Source organism: Saccopteryx leptura, chromosome 12 (genome assembly GCF_036850995.1).
Source record: "Saccopteryx leptura isolate mSacLep1 chromosome 12, mSacLep1_pri_phased_curated, whole genome shotgun sequence".
Taxonomy (NCBI): domain Eukaryota; kingdom Metazoa; phylum Chordata; class Mammalia; order Chiroptera; family Emballonuridae; genus Saccopteryx; species Saccopteryx leptura.
The window spans coordinates 54302950-54327320 of NC_089514.1; the positions used below are offsets into that span (position 1 = coordinate 54302950).

Here is a 24371-nt window from a genome sequence, read left to right on the forward strand (position 1 = left end):
ATGTTGCCATTAACACCCATGTAACTACTGTGTTGGAGAGTACAGATAGAGAGTATTCCCATCATGACAAAAGGGCTCTACTTGAAATAAATTAAGGATTATTTTAGAAATCTACATGTAGATTCTACTTTAACAATATCTCTTGAATTTACCCATATATCTTCATTCCTATTATCTTTAGGGAACCACCTAACATGTCTCCCTGGCACAAATATTTCTCAGCCCAGATGCATTCCTCAAATTATTGCTAAATATAGTATATGCTACCTATCTAAGTCACTTCTCTGCTTAACACATTTATAACTTTTCATTGCCTACAGCATTAAGTTTAAACTCCTTAATATAGAAACAAGACTTCTTGTCTTCCGATTTACCATCCCAATCTCAAATGACATTGCTCACCATTTACACCCTTGAGTTCCACTTATAAGATCTCACTGTTCTGGAAACAAAATATACTCTGACAAGGCTGCCTAAAATACCTGCTGCCTCCCAAACAGGACCCAAGTTATTTAGCTTTACTGAACGCACACACAGTTCTCAGTTCTGACCTCTATCACATTATATTAAGATTATCTTTATTTTTTTTCTTGGGATTATCTTTTTATATTTCTATTACTTTCACTGTACTATGAGGTTTTAAAGAAACAGAATAATAGTTTACTTATTCCCAGTGCCTAATATATTGCATTTTGCCTAGAACCCATATAACCTGGTTGTTGCTGAAATAATGAAATAATATAATAGTGAATAAATGGGTAACAAAAATAAAAAAGATGCCTTTTATTGTATAAATGAGTCTTTAGTCATTCTTGTGCAATTTCAACCTACTTTCAAAGTCCCCTCCCTAATCATCTCTATATGTTACTCAGTCTAAAAATAATATGTTTGACAAATCAATAAAACAACTTTTATTTTAGTTTAGGAGCTGAAGAGGTATGGGACTCTTAAACTGCCAATAGTTTTTCATTGGGCTGAAATGATCAGTTAGAAACTAAAAACAATGCCCTGGCCGGTTGGCTCAGTGTTAGAGTGTCAGCCTGGAGTATGGATGTCCCAGGTTTGATTCCCAGTCAGGACACACAGGAGAAGCGACCATCTGCTTCTCCACTCCTCCACCTTCTCTCTCTCTTTCTATCTCTCTTTCTCTCTTCCCCTCCAAGAGCCATGGCCTGATTGGTTTGAGAAAAGTTGGCCTTGGGCACTGAGGATGGCTCCATGGCCTCTAAGGCACTAAAAAAAGGCTCCGTTACTGAGCAATGGAGCAAGGGTCCCAGATGGGCAGAGCATCGCCCCCTATGGGCTTGCTGGGTGGTTCCTGGTCAGGAAGCAGGCAGGAATCTGTGTCTCTACCTCCCCTTCTCTCACTAAAAAAGAAAAAGAAAAAGAAAGAAAAAGAGAAAGAAAGAAAGAAGAAAGAAAGAAAGAAAGAAAGAAAGAAAGAAAGGAAAAAAGAAAGAAAGAAAGAAAGAAAGAAAGAAAGAAAGAAAGAAAGAAAGAGAAAGACAGAAAGACAGAGAGAAAGAAAGGAAAGAAAGAAAGAAAGAAAGAAAGAAAAAAGAAAGAAGAAAGAAAAAAGAGAAAGAAAGAGAAAGAAAGAAAGAAAGAAAGAAAGAAAGAAAGAAAGAAAGAAAGAAAGAAAGAAAGAAAGAAAGAAAGAAAGAAAGAAATTGAAAACAAAAGCTGAATACTTCCAAATAATCTGATTCTGTGAGAAAATCCTGGTAGAAAAGTAATATATATAAAGGACACCCATGTAAGTGAAAAGCTTTGTATACTAACTCTTAGTTCTAACTTGATCTTTTCCCTCTGAGAGCTTTGCTTGTATTTATCAAACTCAATTTTGTTTCATAGTAGTAGAGATGCATTCTGTTCTTATTTGTTGAAAATCAGAAAACAATCCTATAACAATCAAATGAACGTAAAAAAATGAAACAGCATAGAGGAAGATGTTCCAAATAATGTCAGAGTGACAATTTTTATGTGAAAAAAAATGAAATCGCAACAATGATGATACTGAGTAGCTGTTGGTTAAACTTTTGGTTTTATGCAAGATGTCATTAAAAAAATTTTTTTTATTTCGTCAGTGAAGTCTCCACTTATAAACATTCACTTTTTGCCACACGTTATTCCTACATTAGTAAATGGATTTAAAGACATGTGCAGGGAGTGTTGCAATTTAGAAATTACAAAAAAAGCGTTTAGAACAAACTAAACATTCGACCAATAGATCAAATGTTTGTAGTGGAAAGTTTGAAAGATAGTGTTCACTTAAAACAGAGATTGAGTAAAGAGAAACAGTAATGTGAGAACCTCTATTGTATCTTTTTTTAAAGAAAATTAATCCATTACATGTCTTTATTTGATCTCACAATTTGTTAGCTTTTTATCCAAAAACAATAGCATGACCAATCTTTCTGTGTGGCCTCAGAGGTTTTGTGGTGGGAAGACTTAAGTGTTATAATTCTCTCTGCTTTTTCAGTTCTATAAGAGTTTGTTCATAATTTCAATAAAATATCTCATGACTGATACTTAACATCTAGATTACATTTTTAATAAAGAATTTTATATTAATAAATGAAGCAACTAAATTTTTTTTACCATATTTCTCCACCTTTAAAATTAACTTTCAGTATATTGATAGTAGGATAAAAACATGACTCAAGATTATAAATTAATCTCTTTTGTTTAAACCTATCAAGAAATAAGTATTGTACTGGTTCACAAAACACGTAATTGTTAAGCAAGTTCATCAGAAAGTGACTCTTGAAATACATTTAATTGATTGTAAATCTCTTATGACATATTTAACATAGCTTGCTTACACAAATGCTGTCAGTTCGCAGCCCGCCCTTCAGGGCTGGTACTGTGATAGAAGGCATGCTTCAGTACAACAACACACTAGCAGCGGCCATTCACCTCTAGGCAAGAGCCTTCAAAAGAAATTACTGTGAATTCTTAGACTCGGAAAGAATGAGGATGCTTTTGAGAGAATCTGTCCCCTGCAGGTAAAGGCATCAATGGAAGACAGCATGACTGGCTGTGACTCTAGGTAAAGTCTCATTTGTGCTCACAAGTTGGCCTCACTCAAAAGTCCTGCTTTCATTAGCCCTTTTAAGTACTGTGATGGTTTGTATTACTGTCCCTGGAAGTTTTAAAAGCTCGAGGGCACAGACTGAGACAAAAAGTGATAGGCTCAGATGGAAGAAAAATGAAAAGTTTGTACAAAACCAAAGCAAGCTTCCCACTGAGAGTATTTATTAGCTTAACAGCTCTTTCTCTGAATACCTAAGTTTAGGGTGACGGTGTTTGTCTAGTTAAGAAAAGTTATTTTAGTGGTGATAAATACAGCTACAAAAATAATATACTTAAGTCAAAAGTAGATCCAGTAGCATTATTATTCTACAAAGCTAGTTATTCACTAAAATGAGAGCTTTGATGGCACAAAATGGAAGTGTCTCAGAGTTTCCATACTTACCTGTAATGTACATAAAATAGCAAGATTTAAAAAGTAATTGTTTTATTCTTCAAAATAATTATTGTATTTTAGTTTTTTCCTTCTTTTTTTCATTTTCTCTCAGATCCTAATCTAGAGTAATGTTCTAAAAATAATTATTATGGTAATACTATAGCCATATTTTCAACTCATTTGATCCAGGCAAAGATATATAATTTTAGATGTGTGAAGAGATCTTTGCTTGCTTGTTTTTTATGTTTTATTCATTTTTAGAGAGAGAGGAGAGGAGAAAGGGACAGGAAGCATAAACTCCCATATGTGCCTTGACCAGGCAAGCCCAGGGTTTCAAACCAGCGACTTCAGTGTTCCAGGTTGACGCTTTATCCACTGTACCACCACGGGTCAGGCAAGAGATTTGTGTTTTAATAAAAATACAAGATATGATGTTTTTACTGTCTAAGTTACTCTAGGAATTTCATTAAGTTGTTTTCAATTTCAAAATAAGATTATTAAATGTATCAGAATAGTTTAACCTCCATGAATTGGGACAATGCATTGATTTTAATGGAATATCAATAACTAGCAAAGGAAGAGCCCATCAGTAAAAGGAGCAAGGTGTCAAAGAGATTCACACCCAGGCAACAGCTCAGGCACTGAAAAAGTAAACTTACATTTTGGAAAAATTGAATCAATTTTTTTTCCTTTTGCTTTTGGATCTCAAAAATTATGCCCGTAAGATAGCATGAATAATCCCATCACTTATAAATACTAGACATTAAGTTTTACTTCCACACATACATGCTTAAGTAAAATAAAGATATCTTGCCTTACAAACTCTTCCAACTCGAGAAAGAATCGTCTTATCGGAAGTACTGCCTTCTTGAGATGATTCACGAAAGAAGAAATATATTTTATCATCATCTGGATTATAGGTGTCCGGTATGGGAAAAGTTCCAATAAATTTTGCTCCTGTTTGAAAGAAAAGAAGCTATAAATTAAAATACCAAAATAATTTAGCTACAATACTACCGACATCTTTCAATATAAAATAATTTGTCAATTTTTTTCAATGAACCATGAGTGGAATGCAAGAAATGAGACATACACAAAAATAAATATTACACATGTAGAAACATGTATTTGCATGAAGAGGTCCTGAACAAGTTCTCTAGGAACTTAGCAGATGAGAACATGACTGGCTGATATTTATGTGTGTAACTTGACTAAATTATGTAGAAAGCCCTTTCACACCTGGAAATTCTATGATTTATATTCTTTTATATGATGGAGTCTTTGCTTTTTAGCCACAATATCTATTATAAAAAGTTTAGTAAAAACTATAAACATACCCTAAATTTTGTTATATTATGGAATTATGTGCTGCATTTTGTGAAACTGCTAAAGTGGGGAAAATGAAAAAAACAACAACAAATAGTGTGTATGTCGACTTCAGTGTAGGCCGTGGAGACATTCTGGCCAGGTTTATTTCATGTCTTTGCCACTTACTGGAAAGGTGGTGCTAGGCAAATTATTTTCTCAATGTCTCGATTCTCATACCTAATGTGAGCCTATGAATGTCATCTACCTCCTTGGATAACTAAGATCACAAATTAATATATGTAAAGCATTTAGTATGTAATAGTGACTGACTTACTACGTTTCAGTTAATATTATTTATTATTAAGATGATGACAGCAATGGTAATCCTTATTATTGTGACAAACTAGAAAATAATAACAAATTGTACACATCCATACAATACAAATTTGGTTTTGAATTCCTGAGCAAAGTAAAAATTTTTCGTAGTCACAAATGAACACTTCTCACTTTCAATTTAAATATATATATTTTTTTCTTAAAAAAATACCCCTTTGTGGAAATAAATTTTCCCACAAATGTGGTATTAGGGTTTCAGCAAATTCATGAAAACAAAGACTGTATTTAATTACAGTACTACTATATTCAAGGCATTCAGAACAAGAAAACTGGTAGGATCAAGGAATCAAAGAATATAAAAATTAATAAAACTGACTCTTCACTTCAAAGAAATTATAATATAGATTAAGGAATTATTAATATATGGCCAAGATATAAGGCTAAGAAGATGGCCCAGTCTTGATATTTCCAGTGACTTAAACAGAAGGTTGAGATAATGGGGAGAGAAAGAGACAACAGTGGACTCCCACACACTTACAGCTATAGAACTTTTTTGAATCTACAGATGCCTCAGTTCAACTGGATGAAAATCTCCAGTTGCGCTGGCATGTATATTTTTAAAATACAGAGATACAAAAATAAAGGAAACCTTATAAGTGATTCTTATAAACATCTAAGATTAAGAGCCATAGACTACTTCTTCATACAGTATTTAACAGATGGTCTTGTGTTTATTCAATGATTTTTGGTTTTATTGAACTCTCTTTTAATTGTTGGTTCTTTTTCCAGTACTGTAAGAAAATGGTTTTGGAGTACTGTAAGAAAATTGAATGGAGTGTTAAAGTCAAATGTTTACTATATGAAAAAATGGAATTATGGAAAAAGTGTATCAAAAAATACTCTAGTCAGTGATTTAAATAATAAGCATATTTACAAGTTAAAATAAGATGTTTAAAAGAACAGAGAGTTTCTTTCTTGCTGATGCAATTGAGGTCCTATCTTACAACATTGATGCTACTGTTTCATGATAGAAACTCTTTCCTGACTTGCTGCCAAATTTGGGTAAAGATAGGTATTATTTAATCAGTGTTATGACATCCATTGTTGTTGAATTAAATCATTTAAAATCCCAGCAATAGACACCTGGGTTCTATTATCGCACATTTTTCCTCTTTGGCATTTGAAACACATGTCCTAATAAAGAAGAAGTTTATACTCATGCATTTTCACAAATGGACTTTTAGCACGACACCAAGAGTCACTGCCAACTGAAAATGGTATAAATCCATGAGGCCTCCAGTACACATCACTTTTATTTCTCCCTGTGAACCTCTTTTCACCCAGATGGCTCACCTGCCATGACAATACATAGTGACTTTCTTACATTCCTTTGCTTCTTCTTGTAGTATCTTTTCCTATTACTTTTGAAAAATGTTGTCCTTTGAGTGGAAGGAGAATTTATAGACAACAGAGCACTCCAACAGAAACTTCAAATTAAAAACTGCCTCCATATGTTAAAAATGAAAAATTAAAACAAAGAGTTTCATTTACTTTGGGAAGGAAAAAATATATGCATCTGAGGGGTCATTTGTTTTCATTTTCCATACTTTAGTTTTATCCTAAAATTCTCACAAACACTCTACAGTGTTTGAGTAACTACTCTGACTTCTATTTATATTTCTGTTCCCTGATATGTTTTAAGATTAATTTGAGAAAAATCAAAGTATGAAATCATGTCTTCATCTAGAACTTGCATAGTATTACTACTTCACCTTTGTAATTTTTTAATTCTCTTGTTAGATATTTAATATGTGGATTAGTTTCTCAAAGAAGGGATCAGTATTGATACTTCTTAAATCTTCCAGAACTGGATTAGACAAAGACCTAGGGAAATTCTGACAAGGATCCTTGGACTAGTAAGTAAAGAGGTTAACTGATCTCACCCTGTTTAATTCCAGGCAGGGCAAAGAAAAAAATATGGTACACACATGCATCAAGGATTTTAAACTTCCTAAGTGGCTCTGTGACAAAAACTGACTTAAAAAAGATTAATATTTTTTCAAAAGATTAATTACTTAACATCTGCATCTTAACAGCTAAATACTTAATTTCATTTAATTTTAACATATATCAATTTACCTTTATAAGAGTTTAGTTCATCACAGACATGTAGATTTTAAATTGAAAATGAAAGAATGAAAAGCAAAATTTAACAGAAAAGAAATTCTCAAATTTTCTAACTAAAAATAAAGAATACAATTGTGTAATAATAGATAAGAAGAAACAGATTATACATAGACCTCATGGTTTGAAATATTAAATATCTCTCAGTTCTTTCAACCTGGCAACAATTTTATAAAACCCAGGAGCAAGTTTTACATCTACCTGCTATATGACTAGTAAAGAAAATTTATACTTATGTAGCATTATGCTATTGTTGGCTCTTGTATGTAATTAATAAACAACTACACTTTAGACCAGAGGTCCCCAAACTTTTTACACAGGGGGCCAGTTCACTGTCCCTCAGACCATTGGAGGGCCGGACTATAAAAAAAACTATGAACAAATCCCTATGCACACTGCACATATCTTATTTTAAAGTAAAAAAACAAAACGGAACAAATATAACATTTAAAATAAAGAACAAGTAAATTTAAATCAACAAACTGACCAGGATTTCAATGGGAACTATGCTCCTCTCACTGACCACCAATGAAAGAGGTGCCCCTTCCGGAAGTGCGGTGGGGGCTGGATAAATGGCCTTAGGGGGCCGCATGTGGCCCGCAGGCCGTAGTTTGGGGACCCCTGCTTTAGACCATAGCTGTTCAATAGAAATTTCTGTGATGAAGGAAATGTCCAATACCTGTGCTATCCAATATGGCAGCTGCTACCCATGTGGTTCTTGAGCACTTTATATATGACTAGTGTGACTAAGAAACCGAATTTTACATTTACTTAATTTTAATTAATGTAAATTTAAATAGCCATATGTGGCTAGTGTCTACCCTATTGGATACTACAGCTATCGAGCAAGCTGGCTGGATCATTAACTGTACTGTGTTAGTTCCAGTGCTAAGGAAGAAACACTTCACTTTTATCTATGCCCATGAGTCTCAGTTTTATATCCCACCAATGTGGGAAATCATATAGTTCTTAGCTTTTCTGATTTACTTATTTCACTTACTATCATGTCCTCAAGGGCCATTCATGTTGTCATAAATGGAAATATATCATCATTTCTTATGGCTGAGAAGCATTCCATTTGTATATATGTACCACATCTTCATTACCAAGAGGGGGGGATGGGACAGAGGAGAGTAAAGAGAGACAAATATATGGTGACAGAAAATGAGTTGACTTTGGGTGGTGGGCACGCAATGCAATCAATAGTTCAAACGCTATGGAAACCTATGGACCCTTATTGATCACTTACCCCATTAAATTTAATAAAAAATTAAATTAAATTAAAAATAATTTTTTTGAGATAGAGGCAGAGAGCGAGAGAGTAGACAGTAATATCCAGCTGCTCCTGTATGTGCCCTGACCCGGGAATCTAACCGGCAACCTCTGTCCTCAGGGACAATACTCCAACCGAGCTATCTGGCCAGGGTATAATTTTTATTGATTTTTAGAGACAGAGGAAGGGAGAGAGAGAGTGGAGGGGAGGGAAGCACTCATTTGCTGTTCCACTCAGTCGTGCAGTCCTTGGTTGCTTCCCATGTGTGCCCTGACCAGGGATCAAACCTGCAACCTTGTTGTTTTGGGATGATGCTCTTAACTGACTGAGCTAACTGGCCAAGGCCAAAACACTTTTTTAAAATTAAAATAAAAGAAGAAACAGAGACTTTATCCCCATCACTGCCACCAGAATGGGATTTCAGCTTCCAAATTCAGGAGACATGACATGCTTACTCTTGTCAGAATTTGGTACATAATGGAAGGATGGGGCTTGCAGTTAGGACACCTGGACATATCTATTCTTTACACAGAGTCTCAATTTGTGGAAAGAATGTCTGAAATAACATTCATTCCCACTAGTCAACACAGTTCCTCTGCCAATCATTGTATTTTGTATCCCCACACTCCTGACACCAGCCCATGGACCCTACTGACCTCTCTTTGCACCCTAGGCCAACCATATCTGAAAAATGGACACTTCTCAGAATGGAGGACAGAAATGCTCCCTTGGCAAGCCCACTATTTTTGCCATAGCCTGTCAGGTACTTCCTCATTAGAGGATCTCACATAGTTTCTGTCATGTTGCCCTTGCTCTGCCCTAGTTTCCATGGACCGAGAAGGGTCCTCTGGGCACTGTGATCATCCAGTTCCAGCCTGCTTGTCCCCCAGAATACCTCCGACCTGATGCTCACACTAACTCTGGCTAGACCAAAAATTATTTAAAAAAAACAACAACAGTAAAATAATGGTTATAAACCAAAGATAAGGTGACAAAGACCTATAGGAAGATGGTAGTCATGAAAAAGAACAAGGTCAATAGATATTTTGAAGGAAGTAAAGGCCCTTAACAAAAAATTGGATAAAGGGGTGGAGGAGAGGAAGGGCTCAAAGATAATTTCAAGGTAACTGGGTGAATGAAGTTAAGGAAGTTAAGACAGATGAAATCAGAAAACTGGTATTGAAGGATAAGTTACAAAGAGAAAACAAGATAATTTTAAAGTTAGACTCATACAATTTTACATATAATTAGTCTTTTATATATCTATCTATGCATCTATATCTATAGATGCACATGTTTAAGGAAACTCAAACAAAGGATCACTAAAATAACTTGTAAAAAATCTCAAAGCACTTTAGTGGCATAATGAAGGCTAAGGCTTAGATATTTTTACTGTCATATTAAACAACTTATTCTAATCTGAGATGAAAATATAAACTATCCAAATAAATGTTTTTAAGGGCATTTAGTTACAAGAAAAGGCTGGAAATAGAGGTTTAGGAAACACGTGAACACAGGAAACAGCAGAAACTATTAGAATAGATGAGCTCACAGAATTGTGAAGTGTACAGGAAGGCAAGGTTGTCAATAGTCAAAAATGCTAAATAGGTGTCAGAAAATCAGAGCATTCAGGGTTTTAGACGCACCCTCTACTCCTCTTACTTAAAGAAATGATGATAATGATGGTGATAATAATATTGACACTGAATAGCTCTTAAAATTATTTTCCATCAGACCTCTCTATTTGATCTACTTTACTCTTTATAACACATTATGAACATTATTACACATTTTTAGACAAAGAATTGGATTTACATAAATATTTGACTGAGGTTACAAATAAGTCATCATCAGGATTTAAACTTTAGCAATTAAATTACACAAAAACAGAGGTATGAATTTTGTCTAAACTGGGATACAATTGAGACTGAAGAAAGCAGATAAAAATGGAAATGTCTAGATAGACCAGGTTATATTGTATCCCTGTCACTAACCACTAAGCAATCTGCCTCAAATGTTCTAGCATCAAAAATGTTCTCCTAGTTCTTTTTTTTAATTTATTTTTTATTTTATTATTATTATTTTTTTAGAGAGGAGAGGGAGAGACAGAGAGAGAGAGAGAGAGAGAGGAGAGACAGAGAAAAACGTGGGGGAGGAGCTGGAAGCATCAACTCCCATATGTGCCTTGACCAGGCAAACCCAGGGTTTCGAACCGGCGACCTCAGCATTTCCAGGTCAACGCTTTATCCACTGCGCCACCACAGGTCAGGCCGTTCTCCTAGTTCTTAATCATTTGTCTGCATTCAATCCATTGAGACCTTCTGTAGTGTGTAGTTCCTCCTACCTTCAACTTCTTCCTTTCTGATGACTTCTTTAATTGTAAATTTTTTCCAATATCCAAAATCTTCTTACCTTCCACAAAATTTTTATTCCCAAATTTTTATTTCAAATATTCACTCCTATATATTCTTATGTCCACCTCTGCTGCCCCTGACTTTGTTCCTGTCCCATCCTCATTTTTCTGTTTTTGTGCAATGGCCTCTTCTCTCTGTCCTCATTCTTTGTTCAGTCTTCCTTTCATGCTATTTTGTCAGTTGCCTTCATAAAAAACAAAGATCTGGTTCCCTAATTAAGATCAGGAAATGGGTGAAGAGGGCCAAAAAGAACAAACTTCTAGTTATAAAAGAAATGAGCTGTGAGGATATAATACACAACATGGTATCTATAGTTAATAATATTTATTAACTGCATATTTAAAAGTTTTTAAGAGAGTAAATCTTAAAAGCTCCTATGACAAGAAAAGATAATTGGAACTATATCAGGTGATGGATCTTGCTACATTTACTGTGGTGATCATTTTGCATTATATACCAATATAGTATCATGTTGTACACCTGCAACTAATATAATGCTATATGTCAATCATACCTCATAAAAATAAATCAGTAAACTGTGGATAACTTTCCATTGGTTTCAGGATAATATTTACAACCTTCCAGCCCCATCTCCCACTCCCTTATGCCTTAGGCATTTGCCACCCATGAAATCAGCAACCATGCCATATAATTATTTTAATTCCCGTGTGTAGAATTGCATTCAGTGTGTAATAGGCCCTCAAATGCTGCTTATTAAGAGAATGTTCAACCAACTCAAAGGCTTCCTACTTTGCCATTCTCTTCGCACAGCCCTAAGAACAGCATGCTAGGCAAATAACAGGTGAATAACTGTTTCCTCCATTTATTGTTTGAGTGATGCTTCTGACTTCTTTACAGACATATCACAGTTCAGGGAAAAATGCAATAATCTTTTAAATGGCAATATAATGCCATTTGTAATCCCAAAACCAAAAAATACAATCTATATTTCATTTTAAAACCATACGTGTATCTTGTTACCTAAGCAAGTAACTAAGTTTTTCAGTTGGTGAAATCTATGGATCCCTCTCAAATCAAATATTTCCACAAAACTCCATGCTGCTCCAGATGACAGTCCTGTCTTGTGTGAGTATTAAGAAATCACTCTGTTTGTCCCTATCTATCCCTTTCTCTGACTCTCTCTCTCTGTCTCTGTAAAAAAAAAAAAAAAGAAGAAGAAGAAAGAAATCACTTAGTTGGGGATATCCTAAATTTGTGTTATTCATAGTGATATTCATAATGGTTTCCTGTGGTCAATGAAATTCACATTGTTGTATAAACAAAGAGATCTGGAAGTTTGGACTAAAAAATGTTTTTAAAGTGTTTTCCCCTTTTGTTCACTCCTTAAGTGATATGGAGAGATAGAGAAAGAGCCCCTAGGAAATCTTTACCCAGGCCTCCTCCACTAAAACTCAATATTTATGGTGGGAATGAGAAATATTGTTGGCCTGCCTATATAGCAATGTTATGTTATTCTGCAACACAGTGGGATAAAGTCCTATGTTAATTAGAAAACATTAGAAAAATCATGATAAAACCTGACTTATTGTAAGGCAGGAGAGAAAAAGAATCCTTGCATTATTTCTTGAATTAAATAAATGCATTTATTTGTTTTGGATTGGGGGGGAGTTGTTTGTTTTATTGAAAACTTATAATATTCTATGACCCTTAAACAAAAAAGTAATCAAATTAATGTCAATATCAATATGCTTAAATTGATTTGATGGAGATGTCTTAACCAAAACATAAATTATCTTTAAACAAAAGAAGTTAGTATTATAATCTAACCCCTTTCCATTATACTCAGACAGAATTTGGTTTAGTCATTAAAAAGCAGATTGCAGAATATTGCTAACTTGAAGCCCAGCTCTGCAATGAACAAGTTGCAAGACCTTGACCAAATTACTCAACTTTTCTCTACCTCAGTTTACTCATCTTTAAAAAGTATGTAATAATTATATATATCACAGGTCATTTTAAATATTAAAGAAATGAATCAGAGCATAGAAGTGTCAAAGATAAGAGCACACACTCAACAAATGTTAGCTATTATCATATACACAATATGTCTTAGTGAGAAATTATTTCAAACGTATTTTATAATGTTGAGCTAAGTCACTTAACCCAAAGCCCATCTGAATGAATAATAATGAGTTTCTTATCTACCCATATGCAAGGAAAAACAATCAAATGTGAGTACATCACTAACCGTTGAGCCAGTAGTGCTCTGAAATGTCAGTTCTGATGTAATGGTGGTCCTGAGCAGGCCCAAGGGAGCGCGTGAACGCAGTGTCTTTGCCAAGGAAATCAGAAGCAGTTCCAGAGTAGAGGTACTCATCTGGGCGGGAGAAAAGAATGCATAGGACTTCTAAGAGTTTACCAGCAGACACTATTTACAATATACTAATTTCACAGCATGAAACCAAAGATGTTTATTGCTTAACATTAGAATATATTGATAGTATAATTCATAAACTTCATTTTCAGATTTTGAAAAAGTGTGGTTGTTTAAAGAAAAGATAACTCAATGAACTTTGGTAAGCTGGTGTTAGTTCAATATGAAAAAAGTCAAGGTCTTCTGAATTAATAACTGCATATGTATTGGCTTCCTTTACAAATAAGCTCTTCTTCTTTCCCTTCTTGTAAATAATTCAAGGATATATCATAATTAGGAGTTACTCATTGTAGCATCACAAAGAAATATTAAAAAGTAAATGCCATAATGAGGAATGGATTGTGTAATTAGTATTTACTTAACCAACACAACCTCAATGACCACAACTTTTCTCTGCCTAATCTCTGCTGAAAGGGAGCTTTCAGCACTGAAGTCATTCTTTGTAATTATAACATTTTGCATTCCTTGTAGCTAGTCATGTCTCTAACAGTTCTGATAAACAGGAATTCCTGAAAAGGGAAAGAAGGGAACAATGTTGCCATTACTGCATACCAAACTTCTTTGTCCTGTTATTTATGTAAAGTGCATATCCATGTTTTATGGGAGAGACAGGGGGTGGGAGAGAGAAGGAGCAGGAGGTGGAGGAGAAAAAGAAATGAGCCTAGAGAGGAAAAAAGAAGCTGAGAGGGGAAAGGTGCAGGGAGGATAGATGGAGGAAGAGGAAAAGGAGACAGGAAGGAGTAGAAAATGATAAGATGAGGAGAGGAAAAATGGAGAAAAGGCAGAGGAGAGAGCAGGGGGAAGGAGAGGTAAAGAAAAGGATTGGGGGAGAAAAGGAGAAGAGGGAGGTCAAAGTTTCTCAATGCTTGTTAGCACATTGTTGGGGTGAAGGAAGGTGGCAGAAAAGAATGTTATCCCTATAGAAGAATATGTTGCCCTTTTGAGAGCTAAGCTTCTATTTCAAGAAAACTTCTGATCCATAATCAGACACTTTATTCATTACAACACTGGCCCAACACTATTGGGTGATGGATGGGTACACAACATAATCAAAAGTTCAAATGCTATAGAAATATTTACCTGTTAATAATATGTGTCACCCCATTAAGTTTAATTTTCTAAATAAAATTATAAAAAAAATCTTCATAGTCAACTACTTTGACTATGTTTGGTCTTAATAGGCCCAAACATCTCTACAGAAAATTTTGACTTTTTAAATGCCCAAATAAAAGAATAACTAAAGACATTGTTTTATCACTAAAATCTTATTTTCCTCAGAAAAATGACTTTAAAATTTTGCCATTGTATAGTGATGCAGATATTTTTAAATCCTCTGATTACTATATCCCTCTAAATAAGTTTTTACTGAACTATAATAGTTGAGACAACCACTGAAATAATAATAGTTAACTTCAAAGGAAAACAAAACAAAACACAAGAAAGAAATACAGTTGTATAACATAAATATAGTATGGTACTGCTTCCATTTCTTAAAACATTTCCCTAAAGTATATGGTAAATGGCACTATTTTATTGTGGGGCAAATTTTTTAAAAATAGAAGTAAAAAAACACAACTACATCAAAGATATTATGAGTAATGTCTGGTGATGTTTGGTAAGAGTAAAGGAAACAAATGATTAGTTTGAAACAAAACTGCAAAATTTTGAACATTTTGTCAGAAAAAAATTGTATATTACAGCTCCAAAACAGAATTTGTAGATCCACCAGGCTTTAAAACTGTCTTCTTTGTATTTAAATTACTTAGAGATTCCTAAGAAGGGTCACCAATGCCTACCATCTATTGCTTTTTTTTTTATTAAGGGTATGTTAACCCTACTTGACAGATTACAATCACAAATCATCTATCTCATTTTTTGAGGATAATGACTGAACATTAGTTACGATTTTCAAAACACACAAAAACACAGGGTTTCACTTCAAAGGAAGATCACTAGTTCTCACTAAGTGAAAATTAAAATGTCATGGTGCTTCACTCTCGTAGATAATTCAAGGATTTGATAGACAAGTTAAATAAAAAGAGACTAAAGTCAGGAACCAAACCAAGACAAAAGGAGTTCTTATAAAGGTTAAAATTCAGAAGTTGTGCCGACATTCCTCAGAACAGACTTCAGACCACACAGTTCTGCTTTCTTTAAACAGGAGAGTCATCTCATAAGAAAATATCAGATGTATACAAAGCCAAAGACTGAACATGCCAGTAAAAATTCCATGAATTCACTAATATAATCAGGTTGTAAAATTCACTAATATAATCAGGTTTTAAAAATCAGAAAGAAAAGGTGTCATAACATTCTATTATCTGTACTCTATTATTTGATTCATTTGTTTTATTAATTTATTTATTATTTCTACCACTTAAAGCTTAAGCATACATTTTAGGAATTGCTGCATTTATAAGGATAGAACTTAGTATAAGAAAATCTGAGACATTTAAACGTAAAAATTTAAAACAAGTGTATGTGTCACTTGCATGAAAAAGAATTCAATGATAAATTCATTTGAAATTTAACTGCATAGACATGTGGATGGCTGAGACCTCACTTTATTGATAAGGATGCTAAATATAGAGATTTGGCATTAAAATTCTATAACTAAATAGCCAGTAGAAGATTCCAAAGTAATCTTTAGGTTAATGAGAAAATGTAGTTTAATCTACACATACCTTTTTAGAAAATCACCTAAAGCAAGATCTGCCTGTCATTGATCTTACCTGTCATTACTGAAGCAAAGGGCTGTTGAGGATCAAAAGGACATTTCAGTCTACCAGACTCCAAATTGTGTGTATCTAGTTTGAACATAACGTCCTGTTAGGAGAAATATTAACACAGTGAGATTTCTTGAACTTTCAGAATCAGCAAGAACATAGAAGATAAGACCTAAATTTTAACTCATTAATTCAACAAAAAACTCATTGAGCATATAGCATGTGTATCATGCTGTGCTCCTTAACTCAACAGAAAATATTATTTCTGGCAAGACTCAATCACCATGTTTTGATCACTTTTGCCCAAAGTAATAATAATAATAATGAATGGATTTTTCAATCAGAAGTATTAATACTAATATACTCATCACTCTGTTTAGTCTGAACCACTATAATATCAACATCAAACACACATATTTCTTAAGTCTAATACCTAATTTATTGAGCCTAGCAAGCCAATTTCCTCACCTAAAAAATAAATTTACTATAATTATACTTTCATAGTATGGTCTATTTACCTAAGCAACTGCAACTATCCCAAATTACCTAAGCCTTGTTGTATTTTGTAATTTAGTGACATGGAATGTTCTAAGGTAGGCAGTTCATTTTCATAGCTGTCGATGAATGTGGGCAAGAAAAATGCTGTTATAATATTTTCACTATTATGAAAACACTGTACACATTAAAAACCACAGTTATTTTGGCTGAAACATCTATTTGTATAATAGTGGCCACAGTCAGAATGACATTGGCATACTTTTAATATTCAGGAAAAAATAACATCTTAAGTTGAACTTTCCAAGAAAAATATGAATGTATAATGAATATGGTCCCATGAGCTTGAGTGTTTCATAACAATGACAACACTACCATCCAGCAAAAAGGCAGATGACTCACCCGGCTTATGTGCTAGAAAAAGTCAGCATTTCGGACATTCTCTCTAGATGGTGTTTTAGCACACATACATGCCATACAAAGAACCACTCATTGCTACTTATCTAGAAAACAAGCAATGAAGCAAAAGGGATAGAGTAACTGATTGTATATGCCATGCCAGATCTTTTTCTTATGAACAGGACCAGCAGTAGTTACCGCCTTTTAAAAAATAGTAATAGCAATTTGAATTTTTAAAACTAATTAATTAATTTTAGAGAGTGAAACATCAATTTGTTGTTCCACCCATTTTTGAATTCATTGGTTGATTCCTGCACATGCCTTGTCAAATCCGGAACCCTGATACACAGGAATGAAGCACTAACCAATTGAGCCACGCAGCCAGGGTGGTAATAGCAATTTAAATAGCATGATTAATAACTGCCATTCCAGAGGTTTAAGTAAATGCGCTTGAATACTAATAGCAAGGTACTTAGCGGTTAATATGTATGATCCATGGGCCAGAAACTTTATGTACATTGTTTCACTGAACTCTCCCAATGGGCCTAATGATGAAACTACTCTTGGAATTCCAGCTTTAAAAGAGAAATACTGAGGATAGAGGGGTTAAGTACCTTGTTCAGCATCACACAGCTAGTAAGAGGCAAAACAGTAGCTTGAACTCAGGGTTGTCTCCAAAGTTCATGCTTTTAATGAATCTAGTCTCAGAATTCAAACTCATAAACTTAAAATGTATTAAAATCAATTTATAGTAGCCTCATAGTCCCCATGTAACATGATCAAACCCAACTATGTTTAATCAGAACAAGTCAGCTAATGACAAGTTATGATAATAGGGACTGAAAGTCCAATGAGAACACATTTAGGGCACGATTTCCAACTGTGGATGATGCTAGAGATTTGTCAGAGACAGACAAACAAACAAACAAACAAAATACTTGTAGATTGTGGCTCTTGAGTATGTTTGAATATCATTAAAGGAACACTTCTCCACAGATCAAACAGAACTGTTGACTCTAAAATGGGATGTTATATAGGGGGAAAGTAAGCTGAATCTGGTATGCCAGAAGATTTTAAAAGCTTAAAAAAGAAAACCAAGAAAATATCTGAAAGAATGTCACATTTGATGCAAAGTACTAAATACTCCCTTACAATTGTGCAGACTTCTGTTTGCAAAACGCAACATTTCATTAAATTCTCAAGATAAGCCCGTAAAGTGGATATTTGTGGAGGCTGAGGCCAAGGTCTCCCTTCTAATCTCCTGGAGAAAAGAGATAGCAGGAAAGCAAGTTGCCTTGAGCCAGTCAAGGTCACCAACAGGAAAATGATGTAAAAACGAATGGCTGATTAAATGAACTTCCTCAGATCAAGTGACTGAACTGCACAGCACCCTAACATTTGAGACTTCAAACTTTATGTTTCCCTAATCACTTAATTCTAATTAATTATGCAAAAAGCATCGATCTAAGCTGCACGCAGAAATATTGTTGAAAGAAAGGAATAAGAATGATAGAAAACATTTATTCATTACATCCAGGCAAAGTTATTATTAATACCATTCCCATTTAAAGATGAAATTTGCAGCAGCAGAAGAAACAAAGAATATACTTCCAATCTAATCATTTAACAGCTATCAGGCACTGCAAGTTTTGCAGAGTATATGTATATGCATATGTGTATATGTATAATGTAATAGCATACATTATTTTTATATAAATATATATATATTTGTATAATACTTTTGGAATCCTTGCCTCTTGCCTTTCTGTGTTCCTGTTGCCTACTATGGTTGCATATTAAGTGGCTGGAACAAAGCAAGTGCTTTGCCAAAGCCTATACTATAATTTTCTCATTTTATCCTCAGATTTACTCCGTGAGGTAGTTAGCATTACTCTCATTACATTGCTGAATAAACAGAAGCTTGGAAGGCTTATGCAGCATGTATAAGACCATGGAGCTGGTAAATGACTGCAGCCATATTTCAAACCCTGGCTCCCCATGCTCAAATGATTAGTTGTTGACAACAGCCCTGACTTCTGTCCTGAAATCCAGATCCAAATGACCACTTGGCATGACCTCCCGAGCAATTTTCAAATGCAGAACGTATAAAACTAACTCACCATTCTCCCCACAAGCTTGTTACTACTTTCACCTCAATAAATAACACCATCCTCAAACTCACTGCCGAAGTTAGAAATCTGGAATTCATTTCAGCATTTTTAACCTTCTTCCCATTGTCCCAGCTGCACTGCACAGGAGTCCCCAGAAAGGGCACTTCCCAGATTTCTCACCTCCATTCGTTTTATATACAGGGTGGGGTGAACGCAGGTTTACAGTTGTTCATATGGAAAATAATAAAGTAATTAATAAATAATAACACAAGAATAAACTGTGTCTTGGGAAAACACAACTGTAAACCTACTCTAGCCCCAGCTGTATTAGTTCCCTCTACTCAGTCACCTCCAGAACAACCTTATCTATTTTGAAAATGGAAGAGCCTTCTGAACTCCCTCTGGAAAAACAATGAATTCCTGGGACCAAGAATTTATTTTAAAAGCTAACAATCTTCAAACAGGGCTAAATACAATTATCTGTAGTCCAGACTAGCAGCAAATTGTCAAAGCTCAATACCTCTGTTCACTCATAATTCTCTTATTCACAGAACTTGTAAAGTTCACTGCCCCTGGGCTTCTTGACAGTCCCAAGATAAGTAATCAGTGCCATCTAAATTCCTTTTCAGCACTTGTGACTTTTAGGAGCTAAAGAGCACTCTTTGCATCCTTCAGCAGGTTGTGAGTTTAGCCTTTAGCCTCAGGCCTCAAAACACATCCAAGCTGTGGGGCTATCTCATATAATTACATCCTACCGCTCTGCACTACTATTATATTTATATATTGTCCTTCATCAAAGCTAGGCAAGAGAGCATTACACAAGCAACAAAGAATGGTGAATTCAAGTTGCCAAGTCTCCCACTGGTTCAGAGATTTAACTATCAGTGTTGCTTTATTTTCAAACATTTGAATCTGGGCTGTTTAGACAAGTTGGTTAGAGAGGAAAATTTATCCAGCCACAGTTTTGGGTTTGATTTCTGCATGAATCCATAAAGGCAAACCTGTATTATAAACTCAGACTTTAACTTCGAACACGCAGCCAATTTTCCTGCAAATATGTGTGGTTATATACATAAACATAAGGATGGACAGTCCAACCTATCACCCAAACAAAGATACACTTAGAGTTCGTTTTCTAAAGTTCAGTTAGTTGCACGTGCTTGCTCTAGAGACAGACTGACTTGGTTCAGTTCCTTGCTAGACCATTTTTATTAACTTGTAAGTTGGAAGTAAAAAGCAGTATTAACTTCATTAAGAGTGTTGTGAAACTCCAAATAAACAATCCATGTAAAGTGCCTGTCATGGACTGACACAAAAAGTACATGACATAAGAAAAGAGCTCTAATATATTAGTAATTAATTAAACTACTAAAATGTGCATGTTTCTCATTTATTGAAAATACTTATAGATAGCTGGAATCCATTATTTCTAATTAATGAAGACTTTATTTCCATTATGTCAATTTGGTCCAGCAGAAATAATGACTATCTACACAGTTATTTGAAAATCATTACATTTTCTGTACCTAATGTCCATTATAGTTAACATAAGTAACAGGTAAAATTTGCTGGATGGGAAAAATGAAATTTTTAATAAGATACAATTCCATTGCAAGTTCTTTTGGGGAATGAATCTTTACCAACAGCAACACACTCTACAGATCTACTTGTAAAGGAACCTCAAGAGAAGATGAAGACATACACAGAGCCCATAGAAAACAAGCACTTTCAATATTTTACACTATTAATTTTGATCACCTCACTAACAAAACCTTTTAGTAGAAAAATTTTTAATTAAGTAAAGTGTATAATCAAAATGGCAACATAATTTTGGTTGGGAACATGAGTTCTTATATAGTTCATAAACTATATGACTCCATCTTTTTTTTTTTTTTTTTTTTTAAATTTCTTCTTATTTATTCATTTTTAGAGAGGAGAGAGAGAAGGAGAGAGAGAGGCAGAGGAGAGAGAGACAGAGAGAGAGATGGGGGGAGGAGCTGGAAGCATCAACTCCCATATGTGCCTTGACCAGGCAAGCCCAGGGTTTCGAACCGGCGACCTCAGCATTTCCAGGTCGACACTTTATCCACTGCGCCACCACAGGTCAGGCTATATGACTCCATCTTTACATTCAAATCGGCCCATGTAATGTCTTAGGCATTAAATAACAAGGTATTACAATAAATTGTTTTCATGCAATTTCATTACATTACCTCCTTGTAGACTCCAAGATCTATATATCCACATACTGGATGAAATGCTCCAGTTCCACACACATAAATATGAGTTTTGTTATACGGTTGAAGAACTCGAATGAAATTTGCACATTCTGTCTATTGGGCGTAAAAAAAATAAAAGAATTAGCACACAATTCAAGTTTTTGAAACACTACCATTCAGGCCACCTGGTTTTCAAGTAGATAAATCATCAAAATTAAGGGGAAAATGAAAAAGATGTATAAAAAATGTTTAAAGAACTGACTTAGCAAAGAAGGCAGAAAAAATTAGAAACTGTAGTTTAAATGAGTGACTGAAGATTTTTGAAGTTTTAAAGGTTTTGAACTAATCATTGTGAGACTGCACATCTCTATAGTGGTACTCAATGGGGTCTAGAGCAGTGGTCCCCAACCCCTTACATTATTTCCGTTTTATTTATATTTAAAATGACCAGATTCCCTTTGTTACATCTGTCTAAGACTCACTCTTATTTTTATTTTTATTTTTTTTCATTTTTCTGAAGCTGGAAATAGGGAGAGACAGTCAGACAGACTCCTGCATGCGCCCGACCGGGATCCACCCGGCACGCCCACCAGGGGCGATGCTCTGCCCATCAGGGGGCGATGCTCTGCCCATCCTGGGCATCGCCATGTTGCGACCAGAGCCACTCTAGCTCCTGAGGCAGAGGCCACAGAGCCATCCCCAGCGCCTGGGCCATCTTTGCTCCAATGGAGCCTTGGCTGCGGGAGGGGAAGGGAGAGACAGAGAGGAAAGCGCGGCGGAGGGGTGGAGAAGCAAATGAGCGCTTCTCCCGTGTGCCCTGGCCGGGAATCGAACCCGGGTCCTCCGCACGCTAGGCCGACGCTCTACCGCTGAGCCAACCGGCCAGGGCCAAGACTCACTCTTGACGCTTGTCTTGGTCACGTGATACATTTATCCTTCCCACCCTAAAGGCTGGTCCGTGAAAATATTTTCTGACATTAAACTGGTCTGTGGCCTAGAGAATGAATATGCATAGAATATTAATGAGGTATCCATTCTTTTTTTCAAGAATTACTTGAGAATAAAATCTGTCATGTACTGATATTCACATATTGTCTATCTCATATAAATCCTACTAGTAGTCTGCAACATCAACAGCTAACTAGACAAAATATTGAACACAGATGCATGTTTTTATTCACGTGTTCCATTCTTACTGGCTGGAATGCTCTACAATTTTATTCCCATTTATTTTCAATATTTCAGAACCTTTAGGACTCAAGACTAATTCCTGCTTATTCCTAGAATCTGTTTTTCCATGAATATTTTTTATATTAAGTCCAATTTTTGAAGAAATTTTTACATTTTTAAGTGTTTTGCATATGCACATGCCTAAAAATACTTCTTTACATCCTCATTGTCTTTATAATGATTATATTCTATCCCCCAGTTACTTGTAAATAGCGACTCTCAATTTTACATAGTCATTTTTATTATATTTTGTTTTCAATTTATCTCCCATAAGTGACTTATTATTACAAAATTATTGGAAACAATTTCTTAACTATGGCTTTATAATTCCTGGACCCAAGGACCCCTGACAAAACACATACTTTTATTCTAGATTGACTCTACCCAAGAGATAGGAAAGGATTTACTAAGGAGTTGGAAACCTATGAAACCACTGAGATTCATTAAAAAAAAAAACAAAAAAATAAAACACAAAAGTCCAGTTTTTCCCTATCTGAATGTATGTGAATTCCTTAAGTCAAGCACTATTGCTATCAGGGTTATTAGGAGAAAAAAAAAATACCACCAATAACCTAACTGAAGTGGTAGGATGGTTCTTAGAATTAAATAAATGTTTTAAAAGGCAGACAACAGCTTAATTAGTAGAATTGTTACATGATGTAAATAAATAATATAACATTTAATAATTGCTTATTATCTGCTCTATACTATCAGTGGCTCTTCTGATTTTAGAATAAGCAGCATACTGTAAGAGTTCCCAGTACCTACCCAACTGCCCTGGCAATTTTATGTCTCAAGAATTTTAGCCCCCTAATAAAGTCTGCACAATTTATCAAAGACGAATATTACAGTGAACCCACTGAGTCTTCTGCTGTCTGCTTCCTTCTAAAAAGCACAGTTGCTTAAAACTACAGGAAAAAATGACAATATTAGTCCCTGAGGCACACAAGTAAAGGATGTTTCTTTTATGGAGTAGGAAGATTTAGCCTCTCTAACAGGAGCAGGATCACTGAATATAGTTGCTTAGACTATATACTGAAAAAAAAGTCATATCTACGGATGTGCAAAGAATACTAAGAACATCTTTATTGTCCTGAATATTGTCATGTGTTCAATATATGCTTTCATATATTTATTACATGTAGACTCCTGAAAAAAGAATGTTTGATATTCATTAAGACAATTTTCTGGCAGATCATCTTATTTAACAAAATGATATAATGTCAGTTTTTCACTTTCATGCCATGGTGTCTGTTAAAAAGAATTTATTTTCTTTTTGCAGAAAAGCACCATAAGAAACTAGCTTCATGTTCCTTAACATCATATCAAGCAATCTGGCAACCTCAAATAAAAACCTAACTGAGTAAATACTGCATACTAATGATTGTGAACAAAGAGTGGGGGCACAGTAACACGACAAGCCCAGAAGTGTAAAAACGTACTCCATCACCAGATAACGTGCAGTGATGCCTTCAAGGCTAGGGTAAGGATTTTAACGTCCTTTATTTTGCTCACTCATGCACACTAAAGGGGCTTTTATGACTTGGCCTTTCCCACCGTGAAGTGATTTATGCAAGGGTGAGATCTACCCAGGGAATAATAAACAGGGAAAGCACGAGTAGAATTATATGGCTGGAGTGAGGTGGGATTGACTCACTGCCAGTTTATCATCATTTTTTCAAAGGCTCGGTTTTGCCAGATAGTCCTCTAATTGAAGGGTAATTGTTATGGACTGAATATTTGTGTCCTCCCAAAATTCATAGGTTGAAACCCTATCCTCCCTAGAGTGAGGGTGCTAGGAGGTGGGGCCTT

At 34.9% G+C, this 24371-nt stretch overlaps 1 protein-coding gene across 3 annotated transcripts in view; it reads right to left on the reverse strand.

Moving 5' to 3' along the window:
* Window positions 1-24371, reverse strand: part of SEMA3D (semaphorin 3D) — a 244634-nt gene that overhangs the window by 66124 nt on the left and 154139 nt on the right. For all 3 annotated transcript variants that reach the window (XM_066353974.1, XM_066353975.1, XM_066353976.1), the window contains 4 exons: window positions 21324-21443; window positions 16112-16205; window positions 13194-13322; window positions 4284-4426 (listed from right to left, as the gene is read on the reverse strand). In XM_066353974.1, coding sequence (XP_066210071.1) covers window positions 4284-4426; window positions 13194-13322; window positions 16112-16205; window positions 21324-21443 — 486 coding nt within the window. The remainder of the gene's footprint in view (window positions 1-4283; window positions 4427-13193; window positions 13323-16111; window positions 16206-21323; window positions 21444-24371) is intronic.